Here is a 22,689-nt window from a genome sequence, read left to right as displayed (position 1 = left end):
ATAAGAATACTGGACTATTTTATAGAACTCCAGGGCAGTTCTATGAGATCAGGCCTAAGAAAAATTGTAAAACCAAAAACTGGACTCTCCATCTCATCTCCATTCCTCTCTGAATGTATAATTTCATTTTTCTCTTCTTTTCTCTGTACACTGTTTCTGCTTCTCTAGTAGAAATGGTAATGGCAAATGGAAAACAGCCAATCTGTATCTCTCAAGGTTTCATACATACATCACCTGAGGGACTGAATTTTTGATATCTAATATAAATATGGATTCTCATGTCAAAAATTATACCTGGCTTGGCTCCAATCAGGTGTCTATTCTTGGTTCAATCAACTTGGTACAGTCACCTTATTCAAAATAGTTGCTCGGGGCTCAGTCTTACTTCTGAGGTAGAACCGGGTCATTATGAGCTAATCAATGTATGTCCTCTATCACCCTCATTAATTCTCTTACTTATTCAGTCTGAAAATCTTAGGTTTATTATTCTCTTTTATTTACCATAATATATAGTTCTATCACAAAGAACCATTTCATTCTTCTTTCAAAATTACTGCTTTACCTATTCCTTACCTTTCTAACTTTATTACTTGCCAAAACAACAGTTCAAAAAAGGGATATTTTACTGCAGTTAAATTTGCATTTCACTGCAAATGAAATGATGATAAACTTTATTTTCATGTTATAGGCTATTCGTATTTCTGCTTTATTGATCTATATTATTGACTGAATTGTGACCCCCCCAAATCCATATGTTTAACTAAGTCTAATGTGACAAGATTTGAAGGCAAGGCCTTTAAAGAGGTAACTGAGGTTAGGCTCAGCGCCAGTATGTAGCTCAGCAGCTAGGGTGCCAGCCACATACACCATGGCTGGCAGGTTCTAACCAGGCCTAGGCCTGCCAACAACAACTACAACAAAAAAATAGCTGGGCATTGTGGCGGGCAGCTATAGTCCCAGCTAGTTGGGAGGCTAAGGCAAGAGAATAGCTTAAGCCCAAGAGTCTGAGTGTGCTGTGAGCTGTGACACCACAGCACTCTACCAAGAGGGACATAGTGAGACTGTCTAAAAAAAAGAGGTAACAGATTAAATGAAGTCACCAGGATGGATCTCTAGGAACAGACACCAGCGTGCACCAAGGAAAAATCACATGAGGACATAGCAAGCAGCAGCCTGTCTGCAAAGCAAGAGTGGCCTCAGCAGGAAGCAACGCTACTGGCAGGCTGAGACTTCTACCCCCAGAACGGTGAGAAAAGAAATTTGTGTTTAGGCTTTGAAGTCTATGCTACTTTGTTACCGCAGTTCTAGCTGCTTAACAGTTTGCCTGTATTTTCATGTTTCTTACTTTCCAAGATGTTTATTTTTTCTGTTACCCACTCTAAACATTGACTCTAAGCCCTTTATCCACAATGTTACAAATATTTTTCCCCATTTATTTGCCCCCCTTCACCTTTTTGGGTTCTGTTTTGTCTTATACACTTTGCTTAGTATAGTCAAATTTATCAAACTTTTCCTTTATAGCTGCTGCATTTGAAATTATGTTCAAGAAAGGCCTTTCCATCCCTAGAATTATACTTATATTTAGTTCTCCTTTACTCCAATTCATTTATATTTTTTCCTTTTGGTCTCATTTGAATATGATTTTCAATCTATAAGACATAAATTTTTTAAACATGTAGCTTGCCTACTGTCCCTGTCCCATTTATTTCATTTTCCACTGACCTGAAATCTTTTATCATTTCCTAGAAACTTCCACACACTCAAAACTCCTGTTGCTTTTTGCCGGTTAAATTTATTTATTCATTAATTCTTTTTGGAGGCTACATTCTTCCACATTCATCATAAGGAAAAAGCATTTTCCACCAAGTTTAAGAAATACTATTTTGGGTGTTGGTGTCTTGATTTATAAAGATTATGGGGGAAAGTTTTTAAAGTCAGTTTTTAATTAAAGTTGTATCATATAATTGGTAGCTTTTGGCTACCAATAAACAACAAAATAAATGTATACAAATTATATTAACCCAGTGAAGAGCCTAATGAAAGAAATGAAGGGTGGGTATGTATCATCTGACTTAGTTGAATTACTAACTAAAAAGGAAAAAAAAAACTATACAAGAAACTACATGAGGCTTCTTAAGTAAAGTATCTCAAGAATGGAAGAAAAAGTATCCAATATACTCAGCCCTACTATGAAACTAATTTATGGCTTTCATATGAAAGCTATAACCCAGTGATAACCTAAGAATATGGGAAAGGAGAGGGAGGGGAGGGGAGGGGAGAGGATGGGCAGAGGGAGGGTGAGTGGTGGGATCACACCTGCGGTGCATCTTACAAGGGTATATGTGAAACTTAGTGAATGTAGAATATAAATGTCTTAACACAATAACTAAGAAAATGCCAGGAAGGCTATGTTAACCAGTGTGATGAAAATATGTCAAATGGTATATAAAAGCAGTCTATGGTGCCCCATGATTGCATTAATGTACACAGCGATAACTTACTGATAAAAAAAAAAAAAGAAACTACATGAGGATTACCAGTTGGCTTTTTCAGACTTCTTCCAAAAGAACAGTTCTTCTCTTTTTAATTAGTTATTCAAAATTCTTCCCCCTCCCAATTGTCTTGATAAAATTCCAGTGTTAACAGGGAATGAGCAATAAGGGCTGTTTCTACAAAAATCACTGCTTAGCAGTTAAGGGATCCCCGGAGAGGGGGCAGCTGAGCGTTGGGTGATAAAGGCTCCCTCAACATCTAAGCTGCAAAGCAATGTTCGAATGATGTCCACGTTGAACGTGCTTTGATGCCACTTCAATCTCTCCTGTCCATGTTCAAGGCCAGTACCAGTCCAGGGATTATGGGGGGTTGGCGGGGATTTGAAAATTATGTCAAAGCTTTAGCGATTACAAGTAATTATCCATTATTTTCTGCTTTCCATATGCCTAGCACTCCTACGTAAAATGAGCACCTTATAACCACAGGCAAATGTCAAAAATACTATCCCCACCGCTTCGGGGGAACATGAAAGTGAGATACGAGGAATCATAAACTACTCAAGATTACGTGGACAAAACGCAGTTCACCCAACAGAAACTTGTTGCGAACCACACACAGGTAGCTGAACTAAACCGTAAGGCAGCGCGCGCCCCACACGGCGCTGCTCGGCGCGGGGCCGCGGTCCGGGCAGGGCAGGCGGGGCGCGCAGAGCCGGGACGCCCACAAGCAAAAAGCCGGCCCCGCGCCGGCGCCTCGCCCCTCTCGAGCTCGGAATGGGCGCTGTGCGTGGAAAGGGGCCACAGAGAAAGCCCACTAAGATTTCTGAAGGCCGCGAGGTAAACAAGTTAAGAACCTTAATAACGCGCCCAGCCGGCCAGCGGTAAAGCAGCCGCAGCGAGACCTTCTCCGGGACGCCGTTGCCGCGCTCAGGACGGTCCGGGGCCGCCACGCCCACCCAGCGTCCTTTGCGCCGCGCGCGGACGACCCCATTGGCCCCGTCGGCTGCCGTCGGCCTGCGGTTACTATGGAAACCCAGCCGCCATAGCTATGTCTCTGCAACAGATCCCTCCGTCGCGGGTGTTCGTGGAACTGGTTCCCTGGACTGACCGGGGCCGGGAGAACAATCCGGGGTCGGGCACAGAGCTGCTCCCGGGCCTCCGTCGCCCTCTGTCCTCAGCGCAGCCCCCAACTGCAACCCGCGAGGTGCACGTAAGCGGCACCGCAGAGGTGTCTGCTGGCCCGAACCGGGCGCAGGTGACAGTGCGAGTGAGCAGCACCAAGGAGGCGGCCGCCGAAACCAAAAAGAGCGTCTGCCGCCGTCTAGACTACATCACGCAGAGCCTCACGCAGCAAGGTCTGCAGGTAAGAGTCTGCAGGGGAGGAAGTAGGTACGAAACCCCGGGCCCCAAGCGGGCGGCCCTCGAGCCGCGCTGGCGGGGTGGAGGGTCTCGAGCAGTCAGGACGCCTTTGTCATCGCCTCGGTGTTGTGGAGCGCCAGGACCTGGCGGAGCCAATCTTTGACCCCTCCTTCTGGGGATGAAAGCAATTATTAGCCGCAGCGAACCTGAAAACTTTAAAGATTACGGATTAGGTAGGTTTTTATCTGGCAGTGTTTTTTGCAATTATTTACTTTTTAAACTTGAAATGATGAAAATATTTGCCTTTCTTTTGTTATTTATGGGTTAGGTCCCATATACATCACGTATACATCACATATATATATAGTGTGTACTCAGAAAACGCTTGTTAAATGAATAATAGAAAAAAATGAATGAAACATTAAATGAATAAACTATTTATTTCTTTGAGACAGAGTCTCACTTTGTCACCCTTGGTAGAATGCCATGGCGTCACAGCTCACAAAAACCTCAAACTCTTGGGCTTAAGTAATTCTCTTCCCTCAGCCTCCCAAGTAGCTGGGACTATAGGGGCCTGCCACAGTGCCCTGCTATTTTTAGAAACGAGGTCTCACTCTGGCTCAGGCTGGTCTTGAACCTGTGAGCTCAGGCAGTCCACAGCCTCGGCCTCCTGGAGTGCTAGGATTACAGACCTGAGCCACTGTAAATGAATATACTATTAATTCGGCTATATTGAAGGTCATACATGTATGAACTTGTGTGAAGGTAACCCTTACTTTGATGAGGTTTTCATGAAGAAATGTTTTAAAGTTCTAAGTAGTATATTTATTCATTCATTCAACCAACAAACATTAAGTATTCCCCATTGCTGTTTGTTTTTAAATAGCACTTAACAAAATATTGTGTTTGTTCGAGCTGCTGCTGTAGTGAAATACCATAGAGTAGGTAGCTTCTAAACAACAGAAATTTATTTGTCACAGTTGTGGAGGCTGGACAGTCCAAGATTAAGATGCCATTAGATTTGATGTGTGGTGAATACTAGCAAGAATTACACTGACATCCTTACTTTCCCTTTATTTTCTTTTCTGTCCTATCGTAGGCATATAATAACCTCACAATGTCTGGCCAGCTCTCCACAAAATTGCTCCCATCACTCAGGATGCAAGTGTACTTAAGTTCTAGTGCAAGAGAGGGCTGTGGGTGAAAGCTGAGAGGACTGTCCACTGGCTCTCTTAACACATTGTTATGAACAATGCTATTGTAGGATTCCAGTAACAGAGTACAACCAAATGAGAGATCACTTCTCTCCTCCTTTTTGCTTCACAACAGACTATCTCAGCACCATGACACCACCATCAGAAAATATTGTGTCCGCAGAAGAAACAGAAGAGAACTCACTGTGTATCATGAAATATCAAGACATACAGTTCTTGCAATGGACTAAATGTGTCCTCTGAAAATTCATAAGTTGAAACCCCACTCCCCATTGTGATGGTATTAGGAGGTGGGGGCTTTGGAAGGTGATTAGGTCATGAGGGTGGGGCTGTTTGTAAATGAGAACTCTCAAGACCAGACTGATTATTGACTGATAGTTTCCTCATGGTTGCACAACTAGGAAGTGGCAGAATGGAGACTCCAACCAAGAACTTCAGCCTCAAACCATGCTCTTGACCACTACAGGATGTTCCTGCTTTATTCTCTTAGCAGTGAGTGATTGAGGTTTTAGGTAGGGGGATATAGCCACCCCCTCACTTATATCCCAGGGCACTTCACACTGGTGTGCATCCAGGCCCAACTTCCACATGCTAACATTTGGAAATTCTTTGTCCAAAAGTAAAAGTTTTTCCTGGGTGCTGAAATTCACTCTTCTTACAAGTGGGGCCAGCCAGTAGTGCCATGGAATTAACATCCCTTCCCCAACCCCGTCAGCCTTTAACCAATGTGGAACTGGAATAACTAAGGGAAATGAATGAAAGATCCCATCTTTCTCGCCCCTTGGGTGGGATAATTGTGAGGCATGCGTTTCACCCTGATTCTCAGAGTTTCTCTGCAAGGTTAAATTTGAGTTACCCATGGTGATAATTTGCTTGATGATTTTCTTCCCCGGTCTTGCTTCCCACTTCCCTACTGGTGATTTTTGAGATCACCTTCAAAATTAACTATACAGAGGGGAGGGAGGAGAATGGGCGGAGGGAGGGTAATCAGTGGGACCACAACTATGGTGCATCTTACAAGGGTACATGTGAAATTTACTAAATGTAGAATATAATTGTCTTAACACAATAACTAAGAAAATGCTGTGAAAGCTATGTTAACCAGCGTGATGAAAGTATTTCAAATTGTATATAAAACCAGCACATTGTTCCCCATGATTATATTAATGCACACAGCTATAATTTAATTAAAAAAAATTTAACTATACAGAGCCTTGTGTTTAGGATCTGTTTCTAGCAGCATCCAAATTTAGATAGGTAGCAGTTTTTCATTATTAAAAAATGGTAACAATATGATTGTCCTTATAGCTATGAATTTATGCATGGACCAAGAATGTTTCAGAATTTGGATTTTTTTTTATTTTGGAGTATTTATATTATATACTTACTGGTTGAGTATTCTTAACCCAGAAATCCATAGTTTGAAATACTCCAGTTAGCATTTCCTTTGAGCATCATGTCAGGCGCCAGAAAGTTTCAGGTTTTGGAGCATTTCAGGATTTCATTTTAAAGGGTACTCATCTGGTAACACTGTATGGACATTGATTCCTGGGTTATACATATCTGAAGACATATGAAAAGTTATATTCCAAGAAGAGATGTTTTTACCCTCACATGATACAGTAGGTGTTATTTTTTCTTTAATTTTGCCAGTTCAGTAGTCAAAATACTGATACTGTTATTTCTGTATTTTTGGACATTTGCAGTTAAAGTTTTTACATGTACATTTCCAGTTCATAATACTTTGCCCATTTTTTTATTGTCTTCATTAATTTATTAGACCCTTAAAAATTAAGATGATCAATAATTTTGTAAAAAAATTCAGTTTATTTTTTCATGTAACTTATATTACACACTTAAAATTGTAAAGTTTTACTTAAATTCATTAATTTTTCTGCATATTTTTGCCTATTATGTGATGCTTCTTGAGTCCTTCCCAAGTCTAACACTATATAACTATTAATTCATATTTCATAGAATCTTTCTTTTTCTTTTTTTTCTTTTTTTTGAGACAGAGTCTCAAGCTGTCACCCTGCATAGAGTGCCCTGGCGTCACAGTTCACAGCAACCTCAAATTCTTGGGCTTAAGTGATTCTCTTGCCTCAGCCTTTCAAGTAGCTGGGACTACAGGCACCCGCCACAATGCCTGGCTGTTTTTTTGTTGTTGTTGTTGCAGTTGTCATTGTTTTAGCTGGCCTGGGCCGGGTTCGAACCCGCCAGCCTCAGTGTACGTGGCCAGCGCCCTACCCACTGAGCTGCGGGCGCCGCCTATTTCCTAGAATCTTAATAGACAGTTGATAGTACATTAAATATTTATGCTGTGCTTGGGATTTAATTTGTGGGATAGTGGTTTTGTTTTCTCTTATAATAGATAAGTAGCTGTACTGAGACCATGTATTGAAGCCTCTCTTTCCCTTACTGCATGTGCTAGAACCCATCTCAGATTGCCTTTGAAAAGAAAAATTACTGTTTTACCTAACCGAAAATTACAAGTTGTAGGCAGGGTTTCAGGTGTGACACAGTCAAGGCTTTATGGATTTTGGTGCAGTTCTCTTGGCTTTTGCCTTCATCTTCCTTCATGATACCAAATCCCTGCCACATTCCCAAGCCTTCCATCTCATACCCTACGCATATCTTAAAGAGAAAGACAGTGATCCTTAACTTCTTCCAGCCAACCATTGGAAAAAAAAGAATCCTATAGTTCACCCTAAATGGACAACCTAAATTTGTCTTTGTGGTCAGAGGAATGCCATTGACTAATTAGCTTAGATTTGGGTATCTGTTCATCTTTTAACCTAATCCTGTAGCCAATCAGAAGTGATAATCCCAACTGGTTTAGACCTGTTAAGCTTCACCCTGAACCACATAGCTGCTGCTCAGAGGGAGGAGGGACAGTATTACGACGTGACAATTCCATATTGTCTGTTGTCTATTGCTTTAAAATGTTGTTTGTACTTCCAGGCTTCAGATGTTCTTAAAGCAGTTTCAGAATACTAGTTCATTTGATCCTTGGTACACTCGTGTATTAGCACTGCACCGTTTAAATTATTACATCTTTATGAAACATGTGTACGGCCAGTTATCCTCTATCACTCTTACTGAACAGATTTCCTGTCTGCAAGCAACAGAGGGGTATGTTAAATGACAACATAGGATTGGGGGAGCCAGGTTTTTCACTCCTGGAGAGGGAAGTTACAGATAGGAAGGGAAGGTTAGAGTGAACTCTGTGATATTCAGTTAAGTGTTGGAAATGCCAGTGTGAACTCATGTCCAGCTTTGCTTGTATACGGGTAGAAAGGTATAGAAACTATTGTGAATCTGTGTGTACATGTGCACTGGCACTGCCCGTATGTGTGTGTGTGTGTCTGTTACCTGGCTCTGTTCACTAAGGCAGGCTAGTGGAAGGAATGATGGTAGCAGTAAACAGTGTGAGCATTCAGATCTTGTAAACACCAATCTCAAAGAAAAGGTACCGGGCTTCTTGAAAATGGCTGATTGTAGGGCTGGGGCAGGGAAACTGTACAAGCCTATAGCATCTTATGCCAGAAAATAAGGAAGTGCTCAAAAAATAAAGGCTGGGGTATGTCAAAAGGATGTGAGAGCTAACCTGAAGGAAATGCCAATGACCAAAACTGAGACAGTCTGAACAGCAAAATAGTGTTGATTGAGTTCATGTAGTCCATACTTAGTCACTTGCCTCTAACTGATAAAACATGGAAAGAGAAAAAAAGTAACTGGGTAGTGGAGGAACCTAACAAACACTGCCTTAAGCAAGTGACTTAAGATTCACGTGGTGAGTAACGTCATGACATCACCATGTACTGCAGGTGTGTTGTGATGAGAAAGGCACCGCAGCTTCACCTCTGTGGGGTTCTTTCCTAAAATTTATAACCTCGGTCTACAGAGACATCAAACAAGCCCAAACTGAGGGATAGTCTGCAAACTACATGACCAAAACGTTCAAGGTCATGAGCAAAAACATTCAAGGTCATGACAAGGCTGAGAAATTGTCAAGACTAGAGGAGACCAGGGAGACATGATGAATTATTGCAATGCGGTATCCTGGATTTGATTCTGGAGTAGTAAAAAGGACGTTACTGGAGAAGCTGGTGAAATCCAAATAAAGCTGGGAGTTTAGTTAATGATAACCAGTGCTGGCTTTGGGGGGGGTTGTGTTGTTTGTTTTGTTTTTTTGAGACAGAGTCTCAAGCCTGGGTGGAGTGCCATTGAGTCACAGCTCACAGCAACCTCAAACTCTTGGGCTGATCCTCTTGTCTCAGCCTCCCAAGTAGCTAGGACTACAGGCACCCACTACAACACCTGGCTATTTTTTTTTAGAGATGGGGTCTTGCTCTTGCTCAGGCTGGTCTTGAACTCATGAGTTCAGGCAATCCACCTGCCTTGGCCTCTCAGAGTGCTGGGATTAGAGGCATGAGCCACCTAGTATTGCATTTTCTTTAATTAGTATGTAACTATCTTTTAAAAATTATTTCTGTAATAATTTTTCTATCAGAAGTTTTACATGTGTTTATCACATAAAGTGGTGAAAAATGAAAAAGATATCCAAAAATGGGAGGAAGATATGTTTAATGTCATAAAAGAAGACAGTATAACCTCCATAGTTGACCACCTTCCTACACTGACCACGTCCTTAAAGTGACCTAATTTTCATAGACCAGACCTGCACCACATGAACGTGTCAGTACAGCAGGCCTTGTTCCTTATGTTGACCAACCCCATGTGTTGACCCATTTGTTACAGTCCCTTGGGTGGTCAACTTACAGAGGTTCTTTTGTATGAGATAACAGAAAAGTTTCACGTCAATCATGTGAAAAATGCTTATTACAGATGCTATCTGTAGTACAGTTGTCCCCTGTTATCCACAGTTTAATTACCTGCAGTCATCTCCAGTCTGAAGACATTAAAGGGAAAGTTCCAGAAATAAATAGTTCCTGAGTTTTAACTGCCCAGCATTCTGGGTAGCACAGTGAGATCTTGCAGCACCTTGAATCATCCTTTTGTCCAGCATATCTGTGCTCTCCATGCTGTATGTTCCACCGCACGTTAATCACTAAGTAGGCGTCTCAGTTACCTGAGCGAGAAGCATAGTATGGACGGGGTTTGGTCATATCTGTGGTTGCAGGCTTCCACGGGGGTCTCGGAACATATCTTCTGAGGATAACAGGACTACTAGATTGTGTTGTACTTATCCGTATTCCAGATTTTCTCCAGTTAGTCGGCATCATCTTTATAATAAAAAGGGCATTAGTATTTTCTTGGGGGAGACAGACATCAGAGCTGTAGCTTGAGTTCAGATACTCAGATTAAAGCTTTTTAGAAATTTTCTGGGTAACATAAGCTGCTTGTAATTAGTTTATATCTTAAAATTTAGATACAGCCATACCCCCTGTAAAATAACTTATAATTAAATTTTTGTTAACCACAACAATCATTATATGTTTATTAAGCATATATTTAGAGAAACAAAAGCTATATAAAACATAAATTTTGCTCACTCCCGAAGATGAGAGTACCTGACAGTTGAGTTTCACTGAATTGAAAACCCCTTTTGAGGCCAGGCGAAGTGGCTTACAACTGTCATCCTAGCACTCCAGAAGGCCGAGGTGGGAGGATGAGCTGTGGAGTTGGAGACCCGTCTGAGCAAGAGTGAGACCCTATCTCTACTAAAAATACAAAAAAAAAAAAATAGCCAGATGTTGTATCAGGTGCCTATGGTTCTCAGCTAATTGGGAGGCTGAGACAGGAGGATTGCTTGAACCCAAGAGTTTGAAGTTGCCGTGAGCTAGGCTGAGGCTGTGGCACTCTATCTAGGCTGGACAACAGAATGAGACTGTCTCAAAAAAAAAAGAAAACAAAAAGAAAAGAAAAAAAATCCTTTTGAAAAGTAAATAAGAAATTTAACTTTATCAGAATTAAGTACCCCGTATTTATCCTGAGAACTAAAAAGTATTAATACTACTATTCTAAAAACAAACCAGCTTTTTAAGGATTTATATCAATAGCATTTTATCATAATAGTATAGCATCTATAGTTACTTTTGGTGAGTGCCATCTCTATGCCAGGTACTTTATATACAACTTCGCATTAAATGCTCAAAACAATTTTATATGGTGTACATAGTAACTTGATTTTATTAATATAAATGTGGAAACTAAGGCTCAAAAAACAGCCCAAAGTTCCATGTGAAGGTGTGTAGTAAATTTATAATAAATTATTTATAATTGAAAATTTTTAAAACTCTAACTCAACATTATGTATGCTTTATGTACAACTAGTTGTTCATATATTAATATATCACCCTAAATATTTTTTTATAAACTAATGGGAAAATTACTATAAATGGAGTGACAATTAGGATGAAATTTTAGGCAAATATTTGTAGATTTCTGAATTATTTTTTCTGAATTCATTTATTATTCTGAATTATTATATAGGCAACTTTTTAAACATCAGGCAGAGTAGTTTTTTTCACACGTTATATCTTTCTGATTTTAATAATTTTGAGTTTCTAATTTATATTGTAGAGTAATTGCATTCGGTGTCAAACTTCTGGTAATCAGACTCTTGGACTTTCTGTTTCAGGCAGAAAATGTGACTGTGACAAAGGACTTTAGAAGAGTGGACAATGCTTATCACCTGGAAGCAGAGGTACAGACCTAGCAAGTGACTGGACACAGCAGGGCTCAGTGGGGACAGCTGGTCGTTTGTTGATATTCTTGAACTAAAATGAACAGTTGTGCTTCTTATGCTATTGATAAAAGATTATCTTTCTAAAAATCACTTCTAGTGTTATATATCTGTGTGAACTTTTAAAATTAATTTAATGAGATTTATTTAAGAGAAATTGTTTAAATGGAATAAAAATAGTAAGTGGGAAATAGTTCATTGCCACCTGAATAAAATTTAGGGCGGCGCCTGTGGCTCGGTGAGTAGGGCGCCAGCCCCATATGCCGAGGATGGCGGGTTCAAACCCAGCCCCGGCCAAACTGCAACCAAAAAATAGCCGGGCGTTGTGGCGGGCGCCTGTAGTCCCAGCTGCTCGGGAGGCTGAGGCAAGAGAATCGCGTAAGCCCAAGAGTTAAGAGGTTGCTGTGAGCCGTGTGACGCCATGGCACTCTACCCGAGGGCGGTACAGTGAGACTCTGCAAAAAAAAAAAAAAAAAAAATTCAGTAATACAACCCCCTAGTAAGTTGGAAACACTACAAAAGAGAAATTTCTTTTCAAATAAAAAGCAAATGGATAAAGTCATAATATGCAGGATTGAAACATTTTTCAAAATTCTTTTGTTTGACAGAATAATTTTACTGTGTTGTGATAAGTATTATTTAAATATAAAACCACACACCTGGATGAAGGGCTCAACTACAATTTGGACTTCACCTAACAAATGCAAATATTATAACCTGATCATTTGTATCCATATATTAGTCTGAAATAAAAAATAAAAATAAAAACAATTCAAACTTTATACAAATTAAAAAGAATGGGAACTATTTTCAGTATATCTAATTGATGATTCCATTTAGTTCCTACAGCTCCCTGTACTTCTATTTATTTTTAAAAATTTGATGATCAGAATCTTATGAAATCAGAGTATGTTTTGGTTGTGGTTGGATTACAGGACTACTGTCCCTTTCTGATAACAGACATTTTAAGGTTTATGCTTAGTCTGTGCTGTCTCCTTGTCCCAGGATGTAAGAGTATGGTTATAATGGAATCTGGTTTATTGAATGAGAGAATCTTTGTCTTTGGAACTAGATAATACCTCCAGATAATATATTATTTTTCTGGTTTTATGGAAGTGACCTTAGGTTCAAATCACATGGGCCCAGACTTCTCAAAGGTCATATAACAAAATTGAGAATGAAAATTAAAATCCTAGATTCTTAAGTCTTGAAAAAGTATATTCCACAATGTTCTGTTTGTTGCCTCAATGCATATTTTAATCATTTTGTGATTTCTCCACTTATAATTAAACTAGCTCAAAGATTTTTAAAATTACTAATGATTTTAGAGACCCATTTTACACAAGTTACTTTTTGTACCCTGTTTCCCCGAAAATTAGACGTCCTCCGAAAATAAGACCTACTTATAGGAAAGATAAGACGTCCCCTGAAAGTAAGACCTAGCGCATCTTTGGGAGCACACCGTAAAATAAGACACTGTCTTATTTTCAGGGAAACAGGGTGGTAGTGAGGACTGAAAAATATTTTTCAAAACAAGATGAAGTATGGTCTTGTAAGATTCCAAATTATAGAGGTTAAAATCTGGGAGCATTTTATATCACCCCTCCTGTAGTTATTACCTGTTAGGGCTTCAGATTATAGTGAACAAAAATAGGAGCAAATCTTCTTAGCTAAGGAGGTTTATTGTGAGGGTATACCAGGGAATAATGAGGAAAGGGGGCAGCCCCAGCAACAACATAGCCAGGCTTCATGGAAAATGAATGTTTTTCTAGGGAATGACCTCCCAGGTGCAAAGGAGAGAATAAGAGGTGCTTATTTTAAAACATAACTAAATGAGGATTTGGCTGAACTCTGCTCCTCTTTCTCCTGTTTTACTTACCTTTTTAATGTTTTATATTCAAATTTCTCAAGACAGGATCTAATTATATTTTATATAGGGTTCCTAAGTAGTCAGAACTCATATCACATAATCCAATACGTGATTATCAGAGACCCTTGTGTTGGGATCACAGGATACAAAGTGTACCGCCCAGTGCATAAAGAACAATGTGTGGCTTTATGGTATGGATGCCCCAAACATTAAAATCTAATGTCTAATATATACCAGTATTCTCAAGCACTCTTAAATATATGGAAGAAGATTAGATGGTAGCGGACTCCTGCAACTTAATGGCAAAAAAGCAAATAGCCTGGTTTAAAAGGGGGCAAAGGACTCAGACATTTATCAAAAGAAGACATGTAAATAAATGGCCAACAGGTATATGAAAGGGTTCTCAGCATCACTAATTATCAGAGAAACACAAATCAAAACCACAATGAGCTGTAACCTCATGCCTTGTTGGGATGGCTGTTATCAAAAAATCAAAACATCATGTTAGTGAGGATGTGGAGAAATTAGAACCCTTGTACACTGTCAGGAATATAAGATGATGTAACCGTTATGGAAAACTGTACAGAGGTTCCTCAAGAAATTAAAAATAGAACTATAATATCATCCACCAATCCCACTTCTGGTTGTATATACAAAAAAATTGACATTGGAATCTGGAAGAGATAAATATCTATACTCCTCTGTTGATTGCAGTGCATTCGCAATAGCCAGGAGATGGAAACAACTCAAACATCCATTGATGGATGAAAGGATAAAGAAAATGTGGTATATACATATGATGTCTGAAAAAAGGAGGAAGTCCTACCATTTGCAACAACATGGATATACCTAGAAGACACTCCCAGAAGGATAAATAGTGCATCATTTCACTTACATACATATGAGATATCGAAAATAATCAAACTTAGAGAAGCAGAAAATAGAATGGTGACTGACAAGGAATGGGGGGAAGAGGACGGGGGATTCCTTATTCAGTGTGCATAAAGTTGCACACACTACCCGGATGAGTAAGTTCTAGACACCTGCTGTACGATACAGTGCCTATGTTAACGCAGTGTTGTGCACTGGAAAATTTAAGAGGGTAGTCTTGTGTTACGTGTGCTTAGGTTAGTTGAACTTTTTGTATCTATGGGTTTATACTTCTCATCAAGTTTATAATTTTGATCATTTCCCTACTTTTGAGCATATGAATTATAGTAACTTTTAATGACCCCGTCTTTTAGTTCTAACATCTGTGTCAGTACTTGGTTGGTTTGAAATACAAAAAAAAAAAAAATATATATATATATATATGTATATACACATACATACATAATATACTCATTATAATCACATTGCTCAAAACCAATAATAAATCTTAAAACAGCCAGAGAAAAAAGACACGTACAAAGAACAAAAAGAAGACAACAGATTTCTTGTTGAGAACAATCAGTGCAAGGAAGGAGTCAGTGGAGCAACATCTTTGAAGTACTGAAAGGAACAAAACAACCTTGTAAACCTAGAATTCTATATCCAGCAAAAATAGTGTTCAAAAACAAAAGCCAATTAAAGAGCTTTTCAGTAAGCTCAAAAAATTCATTACCTGTAGACCTGCACTACAAGATTTAAGGAACATAATTTGGGCAGAAGGAAATGATACCAGAAAGAAATAGAAATTTACACAAAGGAATAGAGTACTGAAAAAAGTAACTATGTAGGTAATTATGATATTTTTCTTATATAAATCTCTTTAAAACTATCCATATTTATATAAAAATTGTTTAAACAAAAGGACAGAGATGAACTATAGGGATTCTAACACGTAAGAATATGTAACAGCATTTGCACAAAGGTCAGAAAGGGAAAAATACAAGGTATTGTAAAGTTTTTATGTGAAATGGTATGATATCTTTTGAAAGTAGATTGTGATAAGTTAAACATGTATCCTATAATAAAGCAAACAGTATGATAAAAACAAAGTTATAGCTAATAAGCCAGTGAAGAATAAATTGAATAATAAAGATATAATCTGAAAGAAGATGGAAAATGAGAAAAGGGAGAGCAAAGAAGAAACAAATAGAAAATAAATGGCAAGTTCACAGGTTTATTAACAATTACATTTCATGTAAATTAATCTAAATATCTTTATTAAAAGGGTTAGGGGTAGATATCTATTTTAGATTACATAAAAAAGTAAGTTACACCTTTATACTTCCTGAGAGTAGTATAGTTTAAATATGAAGACATAAATTAGTTAATATGGGATTAAAAAAAAAAAAAGATACACCATGCTAACATGAGTCCAAAGAAAGCAGGAATGCTGAGAGTAGCTTGAGAGCAAAGTATACTATCACAGTGGCTGGGCGCAGTGGCTCACACCTGTAATCCCAGCACTCTAAGAGGCTGAGACAGGGAGATTGCTTGAACTCAGGAGTTCAAAACCAGCCTGAGCAAGAGTGAGACCCCAGCGCTACAAAAAACAGAAAAACTAGCCAGGTCTGGTGGTTTGTGCCTGTTGTACCAGCTACCTGGGAGGCTGAGGTGAGAGAATCGCTTCATCTCAGATATTTGGGGTTTCAGTGAAATAGCACCCAGCTGGGGCAATAGAGCAAGACTCCATCTCCAAAAATAAAAAAAGTAACAAAATAATACTATTACAGAGAGACGATCATTTCATAATGATACGAGGGTCCATCAAGCAAGAGGACATAACAATCCTAAATACTTACACAACTAATGACAAAAGTCAGGCAAAAATGATAGAACTGCAGAGAGAAATAAGTAATTTCTGTACCCTCTTTTCAATAATTATTAAAACCAGTAGCCAGAAATAAGCAAAAATATAAAAGGTTTGAATAACACTGTTAACCAATCTGATCTGCTTGATACACACTCAATCCAAAAACGTCAGCCTGCACTTGCCTTTCCAGTACACACGGGATGTGCCAAGGTAGACGATATTCTGTGTCAGAAGACAAGTCTCAGTAGTAAGTTTAAAAGCATTTAAATCATACCAGGTTAGTTATCTGGCCATAATGAAATTAAATGAGAAACCATTACCAGAATGGTCTCAGGAAAACTTCCCCCCAAATCTGGAATTTAAATAACATATGTTTCAATAAGACATGGGGCAAAGAAGAAATCAAAAGGGAAAGCATACGAACTTGAGGATGAAATTATGCCAATGATTTGATGCATGAAGGTAACAAAACCAGAAAAAAACATTACTAGCAAACAAAACTACGGACCAATAACCATCCTACACATGTATGAAAAATTATAAACAAAATTTTAGCAAATCGAATGTTTTGATGAAAACTTATATCCTGTATTCATATAGGATAATATGTAATGACCATGTATGTATAGTTATCCCAGAAATTACAGGTTGATTTAACATGTAAAAATTGGTCAATGTAATGCACCATATTAAGAAGCTAAAAAAGAAAAACAACATGAGCATCTCAGGAGACATAGAAAAAGCATTTAACAAAATCCATCAATGATTTCTAATAAAAATTCTCAGTGAAGTGGGAGTAGTGGGGACTTCCTCAAACTGATAAGGGGCATCTATGAAAAACCTACAGCTGACATCGTACTTAATGGTGAAATACTGAATGCTTTGTGCCTAAGATCAGGTATAAGAAAAAGATGTCTTCTCTCCTGACTTCTATTCAGGATTGCACTTAAAAGTTCCAACCAGTGCAGGGCGGCGCCTGTGGCTCAAGGAGTAGGGCACCGGTCCCATATGCCGGAGGTGGCGGGTTCAAACCCAGCCCCAGCCAAAAACACACAAAAATAATTAAAAAAAAAAAAAAAAAAGCCTACATAAAAGTTCCAACCAGTGCAGTCAGGCAAGAAAAAGAAAAAACGGCATCCTGATTGAAAAGGAAGAAATGAAACTGTCTTTATTCATGAGGAAACCTACAAAAAAAAAAAAGCCATTAGACCTAATGAACATCAAAATTTAAAATACCTAGGGATAAATCTGATAAAATGTGAAAGAGCTATATGCTGAAAACTATGAAACATTGTTGAGATAAATTCAAGAGGACCTCAGTAAAAGGAGAAATATACCTTGTTCCCGGTTCAGAAGATTCAATATTAAGGTATCAGTTCTTCCTAAATTGATCTATATAGAGATTTATTGCGATCCCAAAGTCCCAATAGAAATTGACAGACTGATCATAAAATACATTTGGAAGGCAAGGGATCTAGAACTACTTTGAAAAACGAGCATCTTTGTTCATAATAGCCCCAAACTAGAAGCAACAGAAATGTTTTTCAAACTGTGGTTACATCCATATAGCAGAGTGCTACTCAGCATAAGAGGAACCAACTGTATGCCACAGCATGGATGAACTGCAAATGCATTGTCCTAAGTAAAAGAGTGAGTCCCAAAAGGCTACATCCTGTGTGTTTCCATTTATGTGACACTCTGAAAAAGGCAAATCTAGCAGTGGAGAACAGATTAATCATTGCAAGTGTTTGGGAATCGGGAGAGGAACTGATAATAAAGGAGTTACTCGAATGAATTTTGAAGGGTGATGGAACAGGTCTAAATGTTATGAGGCTGGGTGTGGTGTCTCCCGCCTGTAACTCTAACACACTGGGAGGCTGAGGTGGGTGGACTGCAGCTCAGGAGTTCGAGACCAGCCTGGACAAAAGGGAGATCCCCACCCCCACCTCAACCAACTCTTAAAAAAAAAAAAAAGCCTGGGCATTGTGGCTGGCACCTGTAGTCCCAGCTACTTGGGAGGCTGGAGGCAAGAGGATCGCTTGAGCCCAAGCGTTTGAGGTTGCTGTGAGCTATGATGCCACTCTACCCAGGGTGACAGAGTGAGACCCAGTCTCAAAAAATAAATGAATGAATGAATGAATAAATAAATACTTACTATAGTGGTAACAGAGCTCTACACATTACTCAAAATTAATAGAAGTTGTCAGGTGGTGGCACACATGTATACTGCCTGCTGTGCAGGGCTAAGGCAGAAGGATCACTTGAACCCAGGAGTTCAAGGCCAGCCTGAGCAAAATAGTGAGAGCCAATCTCTTAGATTAAATTAAACTGATAGAATTCAAGGGCGGCTCCTGTGGCTCAAAGGAGTAGGGTGCCGGCCCCATATGCCGGAGGTGGCGGGTTCAAACCCAGCCCCTGCCAAAAACTGCAAAAAAAAAAAAAAAAGAATTCTATGCACGCACACATACACACACACGCAAAGGGGTGTAGGTAAAGAAGGAAAATAATAAATTTCCATGAGGTGATAATTTTTGTAGCCAAATGATGAATGTCTATTATTATTTATACTATTAATTCTACTTCCGTGTATGTTTGAAGTTTTTCATAGTAAGAAGTTCAGGCCAGATGCAGTGATTCACGCCTCCAAACACTCTGGGAGGCCAAGACTAGAGGATTCCTTGAGCTTAGGAATTCAAGACCAGCCTAAGCAAGAGTGAGACCCGTCTCTACTAAAAATAGAAAAAATAGCTAGACGGGCTAGTACCAGGTGCCTGTAGTCCCAGCTACTTAGGAGGCTGAGACAGGAGATCACTTGAGGTCAAGAGTTTGTGGTTTTGGGGAGCTACAATGATGGCACGGCACTCTAGTAAGACAGAGGAGATTTACAAGAATCATAGAAATCCAAACATTGCATGCCCATGGATAAAGGACAAGGGAATGAAACGATATATACTGTAGCCATATACACATACTATAAAATGATATGTGCTAGTAATCTGGCTTACTTTTTTTACTCACATTTAGAGAAAATTTTGCAAAAATACATTAGACATGAAAATAATATCAAGTGTCATTTCATTTACAGGTCTGCATTACATTTACTGAATTTGGAAAAATGCAAAATATTTGTAACTTTCTTGTTGAAAAACTAGATAGTTCCGTTGTCATCAGCCCACCCCAGTTCTATCATACTCCAGGTTCTATTGAGACTCTTCGGTAAGTGTAAGCACATTTTTAACTATGTTACCAACTGTTTAAATAAAACTATTCCTTGCTACATTTCTTTGAATGTTATATTAATACTCTCTGCATTTAATTCCTAAGACGGCAAGCCTGTCTTGTTGCTGTTGAAAATGCAAGGCTCAAAGCTCAAGATGTCTGTAACCTTGTTGGCCAAACCCTAGGAAAACCTTTACTAATCAAAGAAGAAGAAACAAAAGAATGGGAAGGCCAAATAGATGATCACCAGTCACACAAACTCTCAAGTTCATTAACTATACAACAAAAAATCAAGAATGCAACAATATATGCTGCCTCAAAAGTTTTTATAACTTTTGAGGTAAAGGGGAAAGAGAAGAAAAAAAAGCATCTTTGAAATTCCAACCAAAATATAAAGTATTTGCATCTTTTTATCTATTTTTATACTTTTTATAATGTTTGCTTTTGTCCTGAATCTATCCATTGTATAGTAAACTGTTTCTTTCCAAAATCTGTAAATCCTTGAATATAGTCCCATAGAATACTTATGTCCACTTTGTTTCTATTTTCAAAAACTTACTCTGAGAAATGCTCTTGGGAAATAAATGTATTTGTGCACAGTTGTATACTGACAATTTATAGAAGTGCATGTATATAAATATTTCTACTACAGGAAGAAATATTGACCCTTTATTTCATAATTCTTTAAGACTTTTAAGTTAACATTTTTTAACGATGTTTTACATAAAAACTAGGCTTTAATAAATTAATTTTTTTAAATTATAAAATAAAAAATTTTATACATGAAAAGGAATTCTTATATTCCTTCTCATCTAATAATTTCCCACAACTTATGGTGTGGATAGATAGATGATTTTAAGTATATCCTATCAGGTCTGAGATGTTATTTTGCCTTGCCTACAAGCTAATCAATTAGCCTGTTATTGTTCATTGATGCTGGCAAAAGACATGAGACTCTGGGAACAGAAACCCAGGATCGTCACTCCTGCCACAGCAAGGAGCATGAGCATTAGGTTCCCACAGAGGCAACAAAATATGGCTACAGAGACAGTCGGTTTTCCTTGTAGGTGAGGAATACTGAGCTTCGAGGAGTCACTGCTTTTTATCATGAACAAGAGCAAGCCTTCTCTTTGTCCTGGAGGGAGATGTTGCCTCATCCCTCACAGATGCTCACTCGAAACTCAATCCTGAGAAGTGGTCCAGAGTCTTGACACCCAGCAAGATGTGTGGAAGTGTGAGATCCACTGAGGACTATCTCACATTTAAGTTTTCTTACTAGACCATTTTGTTAAAATGCGGACCAACAACCTTTTTTTTTTAAGACAGAGTCTCTTTGTCACCCTGGGTAGAGTGCCGTGGTGTCACAGCTCACAGCAACCTCAAACTCTTGGTCTTAAGCGATTCTCTTGCCTCAGCCTCCCAAGTAGCTGGGAGTACAGGCACCCACCACAACGCCCAGCTATTTTTTTCTTGTTGCTGTAGTTGTCATTGTTGTTCTAGCTGGCCGGGGCTGGGTTGGAACCCACCAGCCTCCATGTTTATGTGGCCAGCTCTCTACCCACTGACTATGGGTGCTGCCCCAGACCAACAACCTTAACCTTAACAACTTCACAGCATAAATAGAAAGATTGATAAGTAGTAGGTTTTTATGAAAAAGTATAATAAGCATAATAAATACTTTGATGCCAAAAATAAAAGATATAATATATGCTCCAGACTCTCTTCACAGATCTCCTTAGACTATACCAGGACTGTGCACTGTGTACAAAAACAAGGCAAGCCACATGTGGAATTTAAATTTTTCTAGTATGTACATTTAAAATAGTAAAAATTGAAAAGCAAAGAATTGAAACTAATTATAATAATATTTTATTTAATAAGGTATATCCAAACTATTACTATTTTAGCATGTAATCAATATTTTTAGTCATTAATGAGATTTTAAATTTTTTGTAAAAAATACAAAATTCAGTGGATATTTTACCTTACAACATAATTCAGATGCTAAATTTTCATCAGAATTTCCTAAAATGTACAGTTGAAAAAAAAATGGATTCACATACTCAAGTTGTTTCCAATATGCTTTAAAAATCCAGTAACTAGATGAAGTGTTAATATTCATTTACTTAATTTTAGAGATAGGGTCTTGGTGTGTCACCCAAGCTGGTGTCCAGTGGCACAGTCATAGCTTGCTACAGCCTCACACACTTGGGCTCAAGTAATCTTCCTGCCTCAGCCTCCTGAGTAGCTTGGACTACAGGCATCCACCACCATGACTGGCCGAGGTTTTTTAATTTTTTGTAGACATGGGGTCTTGTTATGTTGCCCAGGCTTGTGTCAAACTCCTAGCCTAAAGCAATCCTCCCACCTCAGCCTCTCAAAGTGCTGGGATGAGCCTCCATGCCCAGTCTGTTTTGAAATTAATTAAAATTAAATAAAATTTTAAAATTCCGTTCCCAGCTACCTTGCTGGACAGAGCCAGGTCATTCACTGAGATAATGACCCTTAGAGGTAATTCTCTCCAAAGCAAGTGCATGTCGTTGCTATTGCCTTACACATCTTCTACCGGCGATCCTAAGCCAAGTGCTGGGCAGCACAGGCTTTCCATTCTCCAAACATCTAGGTCATAGAGTTTTTCTTCTGATATATCTTAATACTCATATATCAACATTTCTTTCCTAAAATAGAGTCCAATATGTAGTTTGCATCTCTACCCACTTAAGTGACCTATAGAAGCTAAGAAGAAAATTTTGAGTCCCAACACCATTGTATTCAAACCCTAACTTACCATGGGATGGAAGCTCCCTGAGAAAGGGGCTGTTGTCTGTCTTGTTGGCATCTGTTCCCAGCCCCAGCCTGGTGTCAGGGCCAGCATCAAGTATGCTTTCAAATATTTGCTGAGCAAATTTACCAGCTGTATAGAATTGGCAAAGTACTATACTTTTTTTAATCTTCCCTTTCCTTGCAACGGAAGTGAGTACTTTGCAGGGTTATTATAAGGATTAAAGTTGGTAAATGTAAGACCATGAGAACAAAACCTAGCACATGTCAGTCACTCTGTAAATGGTAGCCACTGTATCAACTGC

General features: G+C 38.8%; 1 protein-coding gene across 1 annotated transcript; it reads left to right on the top strand.

The window, feature by feature from the left end:
• The first annotated feature begins 3,414 nt into the window (after nt 1-3,414).
• IRAK1BP1 (interleukin 1 receptor associated kinase 1 binding protein 1) lies at nt 3,415-19,987 on the top strand. Its single transcript, XM_053601656.1, has 4 exons — nt 3,415-3,855; nt 11,670-11,735; nt 19,470-19,600; nt 19,709-19,987. The coding sequence occupies exons 1-4, from the start codon at nt 3,541-3,543 to the stop codon at nt 19,977-19,979; spliced, it is 783 nt and encodes a 260-aa protein (XP_053457631.1). The 5' UTR covers nt 3,415-3,540; the 3' UTR covers nt 19,980-19,987.
• The last annotated feature ends 2,702 nt before the right edge of the window (nt 19,988-22,689 follow it).

The sequence above is a fragment of the Nycticebus coucang genome, chromosome 9 (genome assembly GCF_027406575.1).
Source record: "Nycticebus coucang isolate mNycCou1 chromosome 9, mNycCou1.pri, whole genome shotgun sequence".
NCBI classification, from domain to species: Eukaryota; Metazoa; Chordata; class Mammalia; order Primates; family Lorisidae; genus Nycticebus; species Nycticebus coucang.
The sequence above is the reverse complement of the archived record's forward strand: the minus strand, read 5'-3'. Positions and strand labels throughout refer to the sequence as shown.